At 44.8% G+C, this 17,812-nt stretch overlaps 1 protein-coding gene across 1 annotated transcript in view; it reads right to left on the reverse strand.

The window, feature by feature from the left end:
• ppfibp2b (PPFIA binding protein 2b) overlaps nucleotides 1–17,812 on the reverse strand; it is a 66,600-nt gene that overhangs the window by 41,959 nt on the left and 6,829 nt on the right. The window contains 2 exon segments of the mRNA XM_070907139.1: nucleotides 3,964–4,172; nucleotides 7,044–7,148. Of these exon segments, the coding sequence (XP_070763240.1) occupies nucleotides 3,964–4,172; nucleotides 7,044–7,125 (291 nt within the window). The 5' untranslated portion in view covers nucleotides 7,126–7,148.

The following is a 17,812-nucleotide window of genomic DNA, read 5'->3' on the forward strand; positions in this document are numbered from 1 at the left end:
GAGGTCACAAGCCAAAGTAGCTGCTGCTCTATATATATATATATATATATATATATTTATATATGCTTAGCACAAATAAAGTAAATTAATAGATGAATAGATGAATAGATGAATAAAGACGACGCCGTCACGTTACCCTGCATGTATGTCAGCAACAGCACAAACAACACTGAGCTAGGGAGGGAAAAATTGGGACAGCTTGGAGGAGGAAGGGAGGAGTGAATAAGAGAGGGGGAGATAAGGGGGAGAGAGAGAGCTGGAGGAATCAAAGTAAGAAACAAAGAAAGAAAGAAAGAAAAAGAGGGAGGGAGGGTTGGCCAGTGACGGCGTGCAACATGTGAGACATCTGCTGTTGAAACAATGTAGGAGCTGAAAAAGCTGCTGAACTGGATCCAAGATCCGCTCTCCCTTTTCAGCCTCAGTCAGTGTGTGAAAGTCTTCGCACTGCTTTCAGAGCAGAAAACAGCAGCCTCTGCAGGACAACACTCAGCAACAGCACGACAAACAACCACATACAACTCAATCCACAATGGCTGTTCGTCAGTGAATTCAGCAGAGAAACACACAAAATTCAAAACGTCACATTTGTCATTTGCAAAAACAGGGAAAAATAGATCTTCTTTCTATGTGGCATTGCAAGTATAGTACATCAAATTCAGTCATGAGGTTACAAAACAGCTAAAAAAAACACCAAACATTTAGAATCATTTGACGGTGTTTGAGCAGTTTGACCTTACCTTAACAGTCCTGAGCGGTCCTTGAGTGCCTGACTGCTACACTAAGTACCTCATTTACAAACAGACTCGCGTCACAAAGTAAGAGGGAGGGTGTCCAAACACGCAGAGCAGCAATGAGGAGGAGAGAGTAGCAGTATGCAGTGAAAAAGAAACGAGTGGGGGGGGGGGGGGGGCAGAGAATTTAGAACGGCCGAGAGGTCACGCAGGACAGACGGAGGGTGTGAGGGAGGCGGCCCAGCGCAGGATGTTGATAACAGTCCATAGAGTTGTAATGGTGTCTCTGAGGAAAACTTAATGGAACCCGCCCCGAACCTCTCCCCTTGCTCCCTTCCCTCCTTCCCTCGCTGTGAAAACACTGGAACTGTAGTTGCAAACAAAGCTGTGCCATAGTAATGATGAACCTGCATTCTTTCCAATGTCTGTGAGAAAATGACCCTGCTTCTCACTTGATTTATTACCTCAGTGAACATTTTCCTGATGACTTCATGGTCTCAATCGCTTGTTTCAAGTCTTCTTCAATACAGCGTGATGTTCATTTTGTAAATAATGGTTTAGAGTCAAATGGAGTAAAGCAGGGTATGCTTTAGGGCGTGGCTACCTTGTGATGGTCACAAACACGGCAACAACCTGTCAGTCAGGAGAGTGGCGCTTGGTTGTACTAAAAGACGATTCATTTTTTAGGTTAAGCACATTTACAAGCTAACTGTGTTAGCAGCCACTTCAGTATAGGTGGGCGTGCATATTGTCTTCCGGTCCTCAGATCCCCTGCTCCATCCTCTCGTCCAAATATGGTCACATCTGGTTCCAAAAATCCAAGGTGGCGACGGCCAATGGGAGGATTTGGCGATGTTGTTAATTCATACCTTTATTGTATCAAGCTGACATAGAAAGAAAGAAAGAAGAAAGAAGGAAAGAAAGAAAGAAAGAAAGAAAGAAAGAAAGAATGGACGGATGGCGAAACGGGTGAACAAATGAGGAAGCTGGTGTCAGACTGAGACAGATGAACCCTGAGTTCATCCTCACAGAGACACGCCAACCTCCTGCAGCAGAGACTAGCTGTTCTGTAGCGCAGCAGCGACATTCCTCTCCTCTCCCTCTGACCCCGCTGCGACTGTCCCCCTACTGTGAAGACACGACATGACAGATGAGTTGTTTCTTCGCCGCCAAAATCACTCAACTTTGTCATATTCCTCCTTAAAGCTCTACCACTGTTCACATTGGGTATTAGACAGTCAAATATACAGTATCACTGAGAGACTGGCAGTCTCTACTGGCCTCTATCCTGTGTTTCACATGCAGTGCATCTACACCAAGGTAGGTATTGTTCATATGCTTACATGAAGACTATACCTAAAGCACAATAGTTTGGTTTTGATCACATTTCTGAGGTGACACAGGCTTGGTTTGAATTCACCAAAAAAAAAAAAAAAAAATACAGAAGCATAAAACTAAATGGACGTGACCGTTAAGAGGTGTAGAAAAATATAGAAGTGAAAGCAGATTTATGTTCGTGATCCTGGACCAGCACTCCTCTGAACCCGGCCTCCTGCTCTGATCACTGCTGAATGAACAGGTGAATCCAGCCTCTCTTTTCTAATGTGCCATGAATAACTCGGACCTCGAAAGACGAGCATAAAGAAAGCCACCGTGCACTCTAAACGTGAATGCTCCCTGCCGAAGGAGGCCTTTCAACGTAAAAAACAGCTGGTTCTTTCGGATCGCATGTTGCATGTTTGACTCTTGTTTCTCCGGGACCGCCAACTTCCAAACCATCACAATGAATATACTTATGTAACTTGTGCGTCACCAGGCAACCCATCCTGCTCTGAGTGCAAGCGAGCGCAACTTTTATTCACAGAGACGTGCGCACTGAGCACACAGTGCAATCTCTTAGCCAGCTGTGTAATCTCGAAGGACAGTGGCAAGTTTCACTGCAAATCTAAAATGAGCAGCTCTATAAACTCTCCGGCTATTGACACAAGAGATGTAAAATCTAAAAAGCTGTATTTTCAGCCTTGCTATCGTGGACGGCAATCCATGCGTCCATCTGCTGGTTCAGACTGAAATATCTCAACAGCTATTGGATTGACTCCTGTGAGATTTTCTCCAGATATTCATGGTCCCCAGAGGACGAGTCCAACTGTTTTCCTCTTTTGTGGCTTCGATCAACGGAACAAAATTTAAACGTGTCCGATCATTTGGTTCGTGACTAAATACCCGGAAAACTAACATTTTTCCCCATCAGCCTCAGCTGTACTTTGAGCTTAGGGCTAATTAGCAAGTTTTAGCACGCCAGCACACTGAACAATGATGGTGAACAGGGTAAACATTACACCTCCTAAACATCGGCATGTTAGCATTGTCATTGTGAGCATGTTGCATGCTGAAATTGGCGTTTAGGTCAAAGCACTGCTGTGCCTCAATACAGCTTCACACGGCAACTGAGATTTGTGTGTGTTGCGTTCAATTTTAATGTCATAAAACAGCCTGGACACTGTGCTGTTTTCTCTGCTGCTTGGGACACACAAATGCTACGACTTCAGGGTTTCCCACAAATCCAGCGCCTCTGCTATCAGAAGGCATTTTTATGTTCTTAAGAAACATAATATTAGCCTTATTAAGCTTCAGGGACAATGAGCAGTGGCTCTACATCACGCAGCCAAGGACAAGCCAACTTCATCGATAGCGAGACTTGGTGCGTCAGGACTAGTGCATGTGATACAAATGCCATTTAAACTCTGGAGGCGCTGACTAAACAAACCTCGTGAGACTTCAGGTGTTGGCCTGAGGTTTCCAAGAGAACTGTTCACGGAGAGTGAGGACAACACAATCTGCAGTGAAAGCAGCAACAAAGCGCGATGCTTTGTGGGGATAAGGAAACAGTTCCTCATGCTTGAGGAGCAGAACAACATGAACCGAGCAATCTGAGCTGATGCTCATCCTCAGCTATTTCTTCATGCGTTTTTAACAACGATGAACCACAAAGAAAAGTCAAAGATGAACAGACAAGCCTCCATGCTGAAATAATGTTACACAAACTGGAAACAAATTCCCTTTGACTGCTCATTAAAAAGACTTGCAGCTTGATATGAAACTGATGAATGAAGTGTGACATCTCCAGTTGCCGTGGCCGCAGCTTGGTTTTTCAACACCACGCTGCAGAGGGCAAACATTATCTGAAGACCACAAATAAGACGAGCTGATTTGAAGCACACAATGTACTCACAGTTCCAGCCTGCAGCCAGTCAATGAGAGCCTGTGCTGTTTCTGCGGGTAATTGTGCTCTGAGGCTGTCCCTCCCCTCCTGGTTGGGTTGGAGCTCCAAGGCAAGTTTGAGGTCCTCGGCTAATTGAACAACCTGCAGCGGACCAGCGCTGACGGGAGAATCCAGGTCGTACATGCTGTTGGAAAACTCCACTGCTGCGGCTTTCGAACCTGGAGAGTGTGCGGGAGAGGAGAGATAATTACTTATCACAGACAGATTATTAAATCCATTCTTCAAGACTGAAACATTACTGCAAGACGAAACTAATCTCTCAGGTGGATTACCAGACTATTTGCAAGGAGACCTAGAATGGAGCTTTGAACACTAGGAAAGCAGGATTTAATCAGAGCCATACATCCTCCTGCATGTTTCCAAAATGTCCATGTGTCACCTGGATCATTTCCCTGGCACCCACCCACACACACACACACACACACACACACACACGCACACACACACACACACAGACACACATCTGGATGCACTCAAATAATTGTGACTCTGAAAAACAGCCACACATTACAGGTCCTCCATACAGTATGTGGAGTCCAAAATGAATAAGCACAGCAGAGTACATAATAAAAACAGCGTTCGCTGAGAGGGAGCTAAGAACTGAAATCTTGGTGTACGCGAGTAAAATAAGGACAAAGATCACATCTCATCACTGCACAGCTTAAATAAATAGTCCAAGGAAATATCATATAGCTGTATACCCAGATGTGACCTTATATGACGGATACAGGATTTGAGTCTCAAAAAGCCCAGAAGGAGCCTTACAGGATGGAGTATGAACAGTGACAGTGGGACATTTTGCACTAACTCACTGCCGCATCTACTGCCCATACTATAAACAAATATCTCCAGGCTGGTTGGAGGGGGGGGGGGTTGAACATGAGCATTTACAATGTGAACCTGGAAACAAACATGAACATGAACCCATTCAACTCTCCATCCACGCAGACTGCAGCGTGTTTGGGCCCGAGCACACAGTGGAGGACATTACTCCCACACTGTGAACTCAGTTGAGATGCAGGCTACAGCAGCTATTACATGCACTTTTATTCCACGTTTTATCCCCTGAAGGCCACTCTGTAGTGTGGGGAGGAGTTAATGGGGAGAACTGGGACTGCGCACAGTAAATGGCGACACTGTTTCAATCACATCGACAACAACGCCAACATCAAAGTCATCAACCAGTGGAGAGCTTTCGCTTGTGTTCCCACAAGATGCTTAACCAGAAAGAAAAAGAAAAAAAGAAAAAAAAAACTGTTGATTATGGAATGCAATATGACCAACATATCTAAATTCTGTTGATAAGTGTCTCTAATTTCCTTGTTAGTGATTGGCTGATGTTATCGCTAATGGGATTTTTAATGTATTTCTATTTGTGGTCACTGAGAGCCGGAACAGCAAACTCAGAGCACTCGATGAGGTCAGCGTGTTTTGGGCTAGCGGCAGTGCCTCTGCGAGCTTCCGAGCTTCAGTGGACCCTCTTTAGTCCACGGGTGCTTCATGGGAGACGGTGGTATGTTGATCCTCAGGGTGAGATGACACACACACACACACACACACACACACACACACACACACCTCTCTCTCCTTTCCTCTGTGATACTTTGCTCCTCTCAACGTTTGTTTTGTCACATACTGTCGGTGGACCGCATTAAACATTAAACCCCACTGTTAGTTAAATCCCCAGTTACACGTGCAAACACAGAGAACCAGGTGAAGCACACTAGTTTACCAATTATTAACCTGCTGTTACAGTTTTGGCCAACAATCTGAAGGACTCCATACTCAAAAACATACAGCCTAAAATAAAAAAAATGCACACATGAACAAAAATGAAGGCTACAGCTGAGCAAAGCGGCATTCTCTGTAGTGATTATAAGAGGGGAAAAAAAAGTATGCTTGCCATCCTTAAAGCCCCAGATTTTCCAGTGTGATGTTGCCCTATTGTCCCACAATGCAACATACAATGGAAATGAAGGAGGTATTGAGTGATCTCAGTAGCGAGATAACCAGCCCCTTTGTTTTCACATGCAAATTGCGAATTATGCACCGTGGCCTACATACGCATGCACGAGGTTGCGCGCGCCCTCACCTTTACACGAGGAGGACCGTCGGTGGTCGAGGTGTTGTCGAGTCCGTAAAGAATTAAAGAAGAAGCGCTGTGTTTGCGGAGCTTATTGTTACCCAGCACCTGCAAAATATGTATGTGTGATATATGTTGCGCCTCCTGGTGATCACAAAATGATATAATACATCTTTTTCCTTGTACTTCTCCTTGTCAATCCTTGTCGGATTTAATTCTAGTTTTCGTCATTTCTGATTCAGATACTTGGCATGTTAAATGCTTTCCACTAGTCAGCTATTGCAAGGCTTTTATTGTGAGGCAGTTCCAGCTTCCTGTGAACTCCCCGGCCATAGCAACTACTAACTCTTCGTCTCCATGCAGTCGTAGACATTCTTCGGCATATTCTTATCGGCAAAGTAGCATTAGTATATAGCATAGGTCAGTAACAGGCGGACCGCGGACCGAGTCTGGACCCAGACGCCGTCCTATACGGACCCGGACCTATAATCAATAAATTATTAAGGGATTTTAAACTTTGACTTCAATATATATCACACTAAATCACAACGCAAGTTAGACATGATGACGTTCCGGACCTTTGCTTGAGGAAATGTTCTCTAACTAGACCTCTTCGAATTTTAGTTGAATACCCCTGGTATATAGCAAGTACTTATTGTAAGAGACTACAAGCCTCTCTGGTGACGCCTAGAGGCTTTGCTGCTCCTTACAGCAAACCAGACCTTGTGGTTATCTGTGGAGCACCGTGACCCCTGGAGCAGGGTTATTCTGATGCAGAGAGAAGCCCGTTTGTGTGCAGATATCGGTTGCTAGGACCACAGCATGTGAGACCCTGTGACTCCCTCTCGCCCTGCAGCATCTCACTTGTGACGCCGCAACCAGCACCGGAGAAAACGAAGAGCACATTTTCCCCCAGTAACTCCCACGCCACTTTGCGGGCTCTTACCTGCGATGATGTCGTCCATCTGCTCCAGCGCCGCCTCCAGCATGTGACTGGCCTCCGTTTCCATGGTGATGGCGGGAAGCATCAGACCTCAGGTGTGCTTGTGTCCTGCGGAAAGAGATTTAAAAGTATGTAAAGAATGTTGAAGCTGCTGCAAATCATGATAATGGTTTGTATCAAAGTTGTACAGACTTAGCCGGTGACTCCCCGGCCTGCGAGACACAATAAAGCAGCCACGGAGATGTGGATGCTCTAATCAACTCTAATCCAATAAGGATAATGCGTCTCATTTGCTTGGCAACTTTCTGTAGGCTTCGAGAATCTAATACTAAGAAACAAAGGCACAAATACATGGAATAAGCCTCCAGAATGAAGAATTTCTAGAATAAGGACATGGGCAAGTATATTACTGTGAGCTAGAAAGAAACATCATGCAGGCGGTCCTAATTAAAACGGCTTTCTTTTTACTGTTCCAGGTAATAAAATGGCCATGAAATATTTATATACTTAAAAGGACAAGCAGGAGTTCAATTTTGTTGCAATTGCTGCAGGTCAAAACTCTGTTTCATGCAACAAGTTTTGAGGATTTTCCCTCTGACACTGTTCATCACAGTGGTTATCTTTTAATTTTCTGCATATGCGCGTAACCCATGCATGCACACGTACAACCGGAAGCAATCACATACACATTATTCCTCAAAGCAGTATTGACTTTTCATCAGTCATCGCAGCCCCTGGCACACCCCCCCCCCCCCCCCCCCCTTCATCTCCTGCCATCCCTGTTCCCTGCCTCTCGCCGCGCCCCTCCTCCCTCCTGTCATCCCTTCTTTGCCTGGCACTCATCTCTCCTTCAAGGCCCTCATCGCTCTGTCACGCTGTCATGCTGACTTACAGACAAGTAGACATCAACATGCAGAAGTCAAGGGAGGGACGGCGATGTCTTGACGCCTTGGGAGAATAACCCCCCCCCCCACACACACACACACACACACACACACCTAATGCAGCCTAATGCTCATCTACAGAACTTTCACAGCCACAACTCCTCATGAGGGCGTCGGTGGATTTACAGAAGCATGCTGTCATTACAATCTGGCGCTGTCGCCATTCTCACAGCCTTTCAGTCAAAGCGTGTCTCCCATGACGCATGTAGTGTGTGTACAGATGCAGATGTGCGCGTTTGAATAAAAGCCCCGGCCATTTTATTGTTAATAACTATAAATGGCTGCGTGTTTGTCTTGTTGAGACAGAGGGCGACAGCGCCATTCAGACACCATGACAGACTGACGTTGTTCAACAGCCCCGTGACAGCAGTTGACCTCGACAGGACAACATTGCCTTTGTCTCCACGTGTGTGTGTGTGTGTGTTTTCGGGTGTGTGAGCAAGGAAACTGTGGGGTTTTCATGGTGATTGTGACACTGTGTGTATGTAAAAGGTGCTGATATAGAGATTACTGTCCTGTTGCAGCACAGAGCTGACAAGACAAACTGTGACAATCCTGTCCACTGTCTCCCATACTGCACAATCTGCACAACTATATGTGTGGAAATGGGTGTGTGTGTGTGTGTGGGAGGGACAGTGATAGAGAGAACAGCGAGGGTGTGTCTGTGTGTGAGGTTCACTGGATCTCCTTGTGATCCTGGATTAAATCTTGGTAAAGAAATGCCCGATGAATGGAGGTGTTTCAGAGGCAGACTTTTGATAAAAACAAAATAATGTTTTGATCCTTTCTTTAAACCACATAACTTTTTAGTTGGGAATGAAAGACATGAAAAAAAACTGCCCTGCTTGAGACAGCTCTTTAACTGAGATTTGCGCGCTGGCCTTGGGAGCTCAATGCACTGTGAGTTACGAAAACATCTGCAAACGAAAGAAAATGAAGAAAACACACGCGTCAATTTGACAAAATTAAGATGCATTTTGCTGTTTTCATAGCTGTGTGAAAGAATAAGCGAATTAAGTTACAGGGTTTATCTAAGGTGTTAATATAAAAACATGATTACATTAGTATGGCGTGGATTACTCTCTAAATACTAACAACCACGTACCAAATAATCACGTCATTGTTTACATTTTATGCAGACAGGTAGTTTTCAAGAATCCCTGTTACAGTGAGAGGCCGGATCGTCCCCTGAGGTTAAATCACGTTGTCTGTGCTCCACGATTTCCCATTCATGTCTTTGGTAGCTGTAGAAACAGACACGCCTTTTTCCAGGAAGGGCGAAACACTCCAGAAAAACGAGTTTGTCCGACGCGACAATGTGCGACCTGTTTGTTGCGGCTGCACCCGCCTCGGTGTTGACAGCTCTCTGTCTCCTGAGTCAAAAGGGAAGCTGGCACGCTGTCAACACAACAGACAGCTCGTGCACAGGGTGCAGCAGATAGGACGTATCAAATTTTGGAATGTTCACAGCTGGAAACGTTGGACAATGGCAAGGATTGTTTGAATGATTGTTTTCAGCATTTGCAGCAACTCGCGCAACTGCGGATCTGTCATTCAGTGCTGAGGAGCACGAGAACTACTTTTGTGCAACGTCAGAGAACGAGAACAGCTCCAATCGCGTGAATGAAAAAGCCCCAATCGGAAACCAACAGGATTTGCTACCGAGCAAGCAGGTCAACCATTTCCATGTTGACAGAGCAGAGTTTTCCACACACACCCTGCTACCCCATGCCCCCCTCCCCCCCCCGCTGCTGTAAGAGTGATAAAGCACAAACAAAAGATCCTCAAATCCAGCACCCGGCAGTCCGAGCACATTTGGTTTCAGATATCAGCACTACGGCCTTGGCTGGTGAGAAAATGAGACACCAAAACACAATACAGCTTCCAACGCTGGACTTAAACATGGGCGTTAGAGTGGTTCACACACACGCACTGTACACTAGCCCTATTATCCCTGAATGCGACACGTGATGAAACCAAACATCTGCTGGGTGCCTGTATGCAAACAATCATATCAAGAGATCTTTTCCATGTACCTGCACGCACCGTGAGTGTGAGAACAAGCCAGTCCAACTCAATCACACAGAGATGTTTCCCTGTGTGTGTGTGTGAGAGAGAGAGAGAGAGAGAGAGAGAGAGAGAGAGAGAGAGAGAGAGAGAGAGAGAGAGAGAGAGAGAGAGAGAGAGAGAGAGAGAGAGGCAGGGAGGAAAGAGGAGAGAGAATGGTGATTAGGCAGCCAGTGCGTTTATGTGCTTCCCCCGCCCACAGCCGCCGCCCATCCAGAAGCTGTGGCTATGTCACTGCCGCTATCAGTGTCATGATTAGCTGCATCAGGACCATCACAGGGCCTCGGCGCGTTACTCACGCGACATCACTGCTCCCGACCCTGCTCCCACCACTGGGATTTAAGGCCATACCAACATGAGCAATTCTGTAAACAACTCTCAATTATTTGCCAATTCCTAATCTCTGATGAGGGCCGCATGGAGTATTAGTAAACCTCATTCATTCAGAAAAACGGTGCTTCTGATCTTTCTTGTGCGAATAGTGCGTGTGTGTGTTGGCCTGATCAGTCCTCAGAAGTCTATTTCAAAAGAAGCACTTGGCACAATATGGAGAGAAGCCACAGGTCGTTGACCAAGGCACCCCCCCCCCCCCCCCCCCACAGGAGACTTGGACCTGTTACAACAGGAAGCAGGTGTAACTCACTAATAACATTAACGATGCCTCAGTTCCATTAAGCGTAAGTCAGTAAGGCCAGATTGCACAGCAGCAGAAGCCTGCAACGGGCTCACCTAAATGGAGCGCAGCCGCACACCTGTGATCTTCCTGCCGTGACAAAATGGAAAAGGCCTGCTGTCGTGACTACGGGTCACGGCTGTCTCTCGGACACTGAGAGAATGTAATTTTGTAATTTACGTCATGCAATAAAGCATCATTTAAATGGCTTTTAGGAATATCATTTTTTTCTGTTGTTTTTTGCCACTTGGGCCAAGCTGTAAACACAACACTGATATACATGTTGCCTTATAAAGTTGTTGTAGCCAACGACCTAGTTGCTCTTTACACGTCTGATATTGACTCTCCTTTTAGCTCTGCTTTAGTGTCCACCAGCTCCTGAGAAAACTATCTGCTGCTAAATGCTCCGCTGCATTGACTAGGCTAATGGCTAATGGCTAACTGTGTCCGTCTGGCGTAACAGCGGCTTTATAAAAACAGTTTGCCTGCTGCATCTCGGGACACGGTTGGGGGCTGTGAGACCAAAACCGCAAGTCGGAGGTCCCAAAAGCCAAAGCAAAGCGCGATAGAGCTGACGGGAGGTGCAAACATGGGGTGATAATTCTTTGTAGGCTTCACTTTCACATTACACGTGGTCATTTGATCCATTGTAAATATAGAAAACGTTGATTCGTGCAGCTTTAAATTTCAAATGTGGCCTTGATATTATTCATAACAAAGGCTGAGACGCTGTTACTCTGTAGATATACAGTTCTAAAGCACCAGTTCCTTTGTAACAGCTTATCATTGATGTAATACAGCTAAAATACTTTTAAATGAGTTATTTAGTTGAGTCATTTAGTACCTAACACACATATACTTAAGTGTCAGTGTGAAAGCACTGCTGTGGTGGCATGAAAACAGCTTTAAATTGCCCTTGAACACCTCAGCTTCTACTGGCATGACCTACACACTGCAGCAACCGCTTTGTGGAGACAATACAGTGCATGACTTTTTTCTTTTTCTTTTTTTTTTTTCCGTAAGATTACGTCTCTATAAGTGGGCTGCTCTCTCCTGAGGCTCGCTCCCAGCCCCACACACAGACACAGAGGAGAGGAAAAAAAACCCCAAAACACCTCAGAGCTAAATCTGTGGGCTTGAACACTGGTTAGATTATCTGCTAGTGTATGACTGTGGGTAGTGTGTGATCTGTGAACCGTGGCTGATGCGCGGCTGCTGGGGGGAGCAGGAATATATAGTTCCATGTGACTCCCAGCGCTGCACTCGCCTGGGCTGTTCTGCGCGTTGAACTGCTCTGCTCTTTATTGTCCCATTTCCTGCTAAAAGTGCATTTGACTCAGACCTGTTCTGTCAAGGAAACATGGCTCTGTGTTCCGCTCTGTCTGTATATTATCTGATTCTTTTCTCCTTCGCTGTGCTCTGTGTGTTACACTCCGGTCCAGTCCAGTAGGCTTCTGCTCTCGTTTCTGCTGTAATCTATTTTGCCCTCGGAGTGAGGGTAATGAACCAGAACACACACAAAAAAAAAAAAACCACATGACTTCCAGTCAATGATCATCATGGGGGTAACCAACAGCAATGTGAACATTCAGACATGACTTTAAATAGTTTTCTTTGGTCGGCCAGTGCCTCCGTTATTTTGTATTAATATTACATTATTGTGGTATTCTTGGAGTGTCTTCAAATGCTTCATATCGCTTAAATCTGTGCAGCCTAAGCTAAAAGGTTATGCAAGTCAATAAACCATAATAATTGCTAAAAGTATTGAAATTGTGTCATAAATACAAAATATAACACAAATATTTGACATTTTTTTCTATCAAATTCTATTAAATAAACACACAAACTATTCTGAATGTAGAAACATGAACAAAGTATCATTATGAGCAGAGTGCAAAGGCGTTTTGATAGTATTTAATCAGCGCCGACATTGGTATTTCGCTTATTGTGATGTCACTTCCTGGATTCTCTTAAAATGCTTCATATCCCTAAAATCTGAACAGCCTAAGATAAAAGGCTGTGAAAGTGAATAAACCATAACTTAAAAAGAAAAATAAAAGTATTGTTCTGTATACAACATGACTTGGCTTTCTGCTGCAAAAGGGAATGAATTCTCTAGCTATTATGGTTTACATTTTAGATCAATTTAAACGGGATTATGCGTTATGGTATGTGTCAAACACCGGCCTCCCACAGCCAGTCAGGGGGACGCCCCCGCAGGAGGACCCACAATCGCCATCAGCTTGATGTTATAACGTGTACAATAACTTCAGATGGGGGAAAATAAAAGGATGGGTAAACTGAGGTGAGGTGGGTGCACGAGTAAGGCTGTGCACCGAGCGCACGGTGAGTTGGTCTTTCCACGTCCTGAACTAGCGTGCGGTTGACGAGAGAGTCACAGGCAGGGTCGAGGAACAACAAACAAGTCAGAGCGACCACATCACAACACGGCCCTCCACTCCGTACCGTGTGCTCTCATACTGATTATAATGCAATGACCTTCAAACCGGTGCATTACAGCAGGGAACCGCCTTCTGATATGGTTTTGTCCCAGGAGGAGTGGGAAGAGTTCTGGTGTTGTTGATTTTAGCGTCACAGCTGTGCGTGAGGAGATAATAATGGTGCGTGTGGAACCTTCACTGTAACCTGTAATGATTGCCTGAGATTTCATTTCTCATTTAAAATGCACCTCACAGTCATTTCACGGGGCTATCAATGACAGACTTATGAACCAAAATACCACCTTGGTGAACAAACACACCTTTACACTTGCCTGGAGGAGAGTTTGCACGGCTACCGCTGTTGCAGCACACACACAATCACACCTGGCGGTCCTCCAGTACTACCACATTCCTGTAATGTCAGTTGCGGAACTGCTCGACTATAGTAATCATCGGTGTAACAACTTGCCCAAGGGCGCCAACAGCTAAGATCTATAGATCAAACTTGCAAAAGAACTGTGTGTGTGTGTGTGTGTGTGTGTGTGTGTGTGTGTGTGTGTGTACGTTTGCGCTGACCGTAGCGTAATGGATGTAGTATATCAAAATGGCATTCGGCTCACTTTGGTCTGGGAGGTAATGAGTAATATTAAGACATGATGCAACTAAATGTACTGTAAGAAAGAGGCAGATGCACAGTGATAGAAGCAGAGCGATAAAGAAGCAGAGCCAGGGTGAAGAGGAGATAAAGTATGAAGAGTCAGTGGTAAAGAGATTTCTCCCGGGGCGAGAGCTCCTCCAACAAAGGCAAACAGCAGAGCTGATACGAGCTGACACTGAGTGGATTGATGTACGACACTTAGCCTCTGGACTATCATCATAAGCATAGCTTATTACTTATCATCAAGCTGACTTACTGTCCTCAGAAGAGGATGGAGACACGCATGTCAGTGAAACATACCGATTTCCACATTAAGCTCCAGAGAACCTCTTCTAAAGATAATGTTGTGACGGCTAATTTTCGAACGGATTGCAGTTGTTGTTCTATAAACGGCTCTCGGAGGCAGAGCTGCTCTGGAGGCAAAAGTTAAACAAGGAATCACTGACAACAATGTGGGATGAGCTATACTTATTCTTGATTAGTGAGCCAACTGGAACTCACCGCACTGAAACTATACTGCAACAGGCAAAGACTCTCTTTTTGTGCATTTGTGAGAATAGTCATTTCAGTGGCGGGCCAACTATCTAGCCTGGTTTTGCTACTCGGAACTTGAAAAGTAAGCTAACTTAGCATGGGAACATTGCATTTTTTTAGGTAGAGACAACGTTTTTGCTAGGTTTCACTCTGAAGTTACTTATAAAATTGGAAGGATTTTTCTTTTTTTTCAGTATTTAGGCACAAAACCAACACGTGCCCAGTCTCCGGTAGACCTATATATAATATCGACAGCTTAAAATGTTAAACGTATGATTAAAGAGACTGAGCAGTATAAATAAGACAAAAACAGTGTCGTACTGATCACATGCTGCAGTATGAACATGATCCATTAAAGTCCAGTCGGAGTAATAGACCCTTGAGTTTGAGGATGACAAAGCACTGCAGAGTGGTTTATAATATTATTAGGAAGGATTTTACTACTCTGGAAAATGATCACGTCATTTCATCATCGCTTCATTGAGATGATCTTGATCCTACGTCAACACTTTTTGTCGGACAACCCTGCGTTTTGTTTTGTTTTTGTTGGGTTTTTTTTGCAGGAGCCCTCTGTTTTACTGTTTTGATTATTACTGAAAATGATCCCGAAAAGAACCTGTATCAACGCTGACTGTCACTAGGGCCTCAACTGATGGAAGTTATTAATGATTTTTTTGGGATGAATCCACTAATTGTGGAAAACGGAGACATTTTTGTTCGATATAAACGACTTGAACGATGGACCCATTGTTGACATTGTTGCCGAGTGACTTTCTGTTATTGACATTGATTCTTTGAGTCCTTGTGCGGTGCCTAATCAGACAGATGACAGCACTGGCTCTTGACTACTCCATTTTTTTCATCCGTGTTTTCATTGTTTCATTGAGAATGCGGCACATTTCATACGTGAAATTCCGTTTGTTTAAAATGTAGACAGCTGTAAGCTAATGCTAAACACTGCAGCCTCCCCGAAGGTCCATGGAAATACATTCTTGAGCTCTGTCGTCTTATTCTGACCCTCTTCTTGAACGATGTCTGAGAAACTGTGGATGGTTAATTGAACTCCATCAGCTCATTCAGTTTGATACTACTCACTAAGGTATGTGACACTATGTATGAATTTGCATGTTGAAGATAAGTTTGACTTTTTATTCCTGCAAATACAAAGGAGGGTTCACCCATCGCTGCACTCCTGATTATAACACAAAGGGATATTTTAGGGAAGTGAGGCAGTGAACCGGTAACTGTTGAGATCTATGAGGAGAAAAATCTGCTGTTTGTTTTCTAACTTGCCTGACAGGAACAGAAGGTTGGGGAAGATTATTCCAGCGTGTCCACACACACACACACACACACACACACACATATATATACACAGAATCTGGCCAAGACATTTGGATGTGCATACATTACATATGCAAATGATGAAATCTCCTCAAAAGAGTATTTACAGTCACGTAAGAGTCTCACGGGAAAGCAAAATATGACCTTTAGCGGCCGATGCGAGCCCGATGAAAGCCCAAGTGTTTCTTCAGAGTGAATCAATAACACACCTGCGGAGCGTTTCAGGGGTTGCGACGTGTTAGATATTAAGTGAACCTGCTTGTCAAACATCCACAGAAAGCTGTCACTGTTCTACAAAGTGGGGAAACCTCGACATTTGAAATCCTGACACCTTCACGAGGGTCAGTTATCGAGAGAGAGAGCAGAAAACGCCAGAATGCTGTGTGAACCTGTGCGGTTGAGAAGACGAGTTAAACATTAACACAGAGAAACACAGGAGAGAGCTGGACACACACACACACACACACACAGAGGGAGAGGGGTGTGTGTGAGTTTACCGTTCCTCCTCATTTGGCTTAGCCTGTTTGGATTAGTGTCACCAGCTAGAGGCCAGACCTAAGCCCCCCAGGCCCTCCTGTCACACAGGGTAAATACAACTGTGTGTGTGTGCGTGTGCGTGTGCGTGTGTGTGTGTGTGTGTGTGTGTGTGTTCGTGGAGCCAAGCCAACAAGAAACACCAGATTCTTCACCAATTAACATCAACGCGACGGGACCACTGACATTTAAGATGAGGATGTTCCTTGTTCTGTCCTTTAGTTCAGCCTGAAAGTCTACCTCTCTCTCTCTCTCTCTCTCTCTCTCTCTCTCCTTTAGTTGTGTTTTCTCATCTTCACCACTTGCTCATTTTGGTAGTCAAGCAACTGGTGTTAGTCCAGCTCAAGACTTTATGGAACACTAACATATTGGCTTACTAATGTAGACAAACTCTCAACTCACTCCAGTCAAACCGACAAGAGAAGATTCTGTAGCAGCAGAGGGAGACGTTGGGAGAAACATTTCGTCCAAAGTTTTTGATTCTCACAATGTGTGGCTACATGGTTGCCACAGAAAAAAAAAAAACGGCAAAAGGTGCACTGTGTGTGTGTGTGTGTGTGTGATGACCAGAGTAAAATGACTTTGACAAGAGAGGTTGCGCGGAGCGAGTTTGTCAGGCAGAACACGCTGGTTCTCAAGTTCTCTGGTTTTTCAGGTTTTAGTCCTGCTCCTCTTCCTTGTGACGTTTCATACCCTGAGCTCGGCAACCCCACTATCAGCAACGCAGAAATGTCTGCAACGCGACACCTGCAGCCAAATTCACAGACGCATGACTATTTATTTACGTGACAATTACATTTCATTGTCAAGGGTAGAAACATCCCAAATAGTACTGTAGGGTCTCCACACAGCCACAGCGAACTTGAAAAACACACACGTATGTTTACAGTTTTCAAGCTTTCGGTTTCACTTTGAAAGCATCACGAGGAGCAGGTAAAGGCTGCTAATAAATACCAGGTGTGCCAGCTGATAGCTCTGTTGCATCGATTGTGGCCCAGTCACACCAGAAGGCGGCTCAGCTCAAGTTCATCCGTGTGGTCTTGCAAGATATGCGATCCTCAGGGAATTACCGCAGCTGGTGAGCTAACCCGCTAAAACGCTAGCCAGCCGGGTACACGCGAACGCTCGCCAGCCACAACAGTTCTTTTTTACATTTCAAAATGTAGTCTGGTGGTGTCTTATAGTATTTTAGTGTGTTCTTTCATGAGACTGTAGAAAAGCTGACCATACAGGAGAGAAAACAGAGGGTAGACGTTTCTGGCAGCATTCTCAGCACGAGGCCCAACGAAAAAAACAATCTTACCTACGACATTTCTGTTTTCTCAACACTTCATTTCTGGCATTAGTCGAAAACAGGGCTTTTGAGTGTTACAAACAAATGCAGTGCATTTGTTTCGCTGCGTTCTGTTCCAGAAAGGGCCTCCAACAACACACTATGAAGGAACACATAAACAGTACAAGCGGCCATAAAACAAATCACTACCATACATGTGTGAGACTTTTTAGAGGAGAGACTCATTCAAGATTTTCATCTCATCTCTCCCTTAAAGTCCCAAGATAAAACTCCAAGAGGATAC

The sequence above is a fragment of the Enoplosus armatus genome, chromosome 6 (genome assembly GCF_043641665.1).
Source record: "Enoplosus armatus isolate fEnoArm2 chromosome 6, fEnoArm2.hap1, whole genome shotgun sequence".
NCBI lineage: Eukaryota > Metazoa > Chordata > Actinopteri > Centrarchiformes > Enoplosidae > Enoplosus > Enoplosus armatus.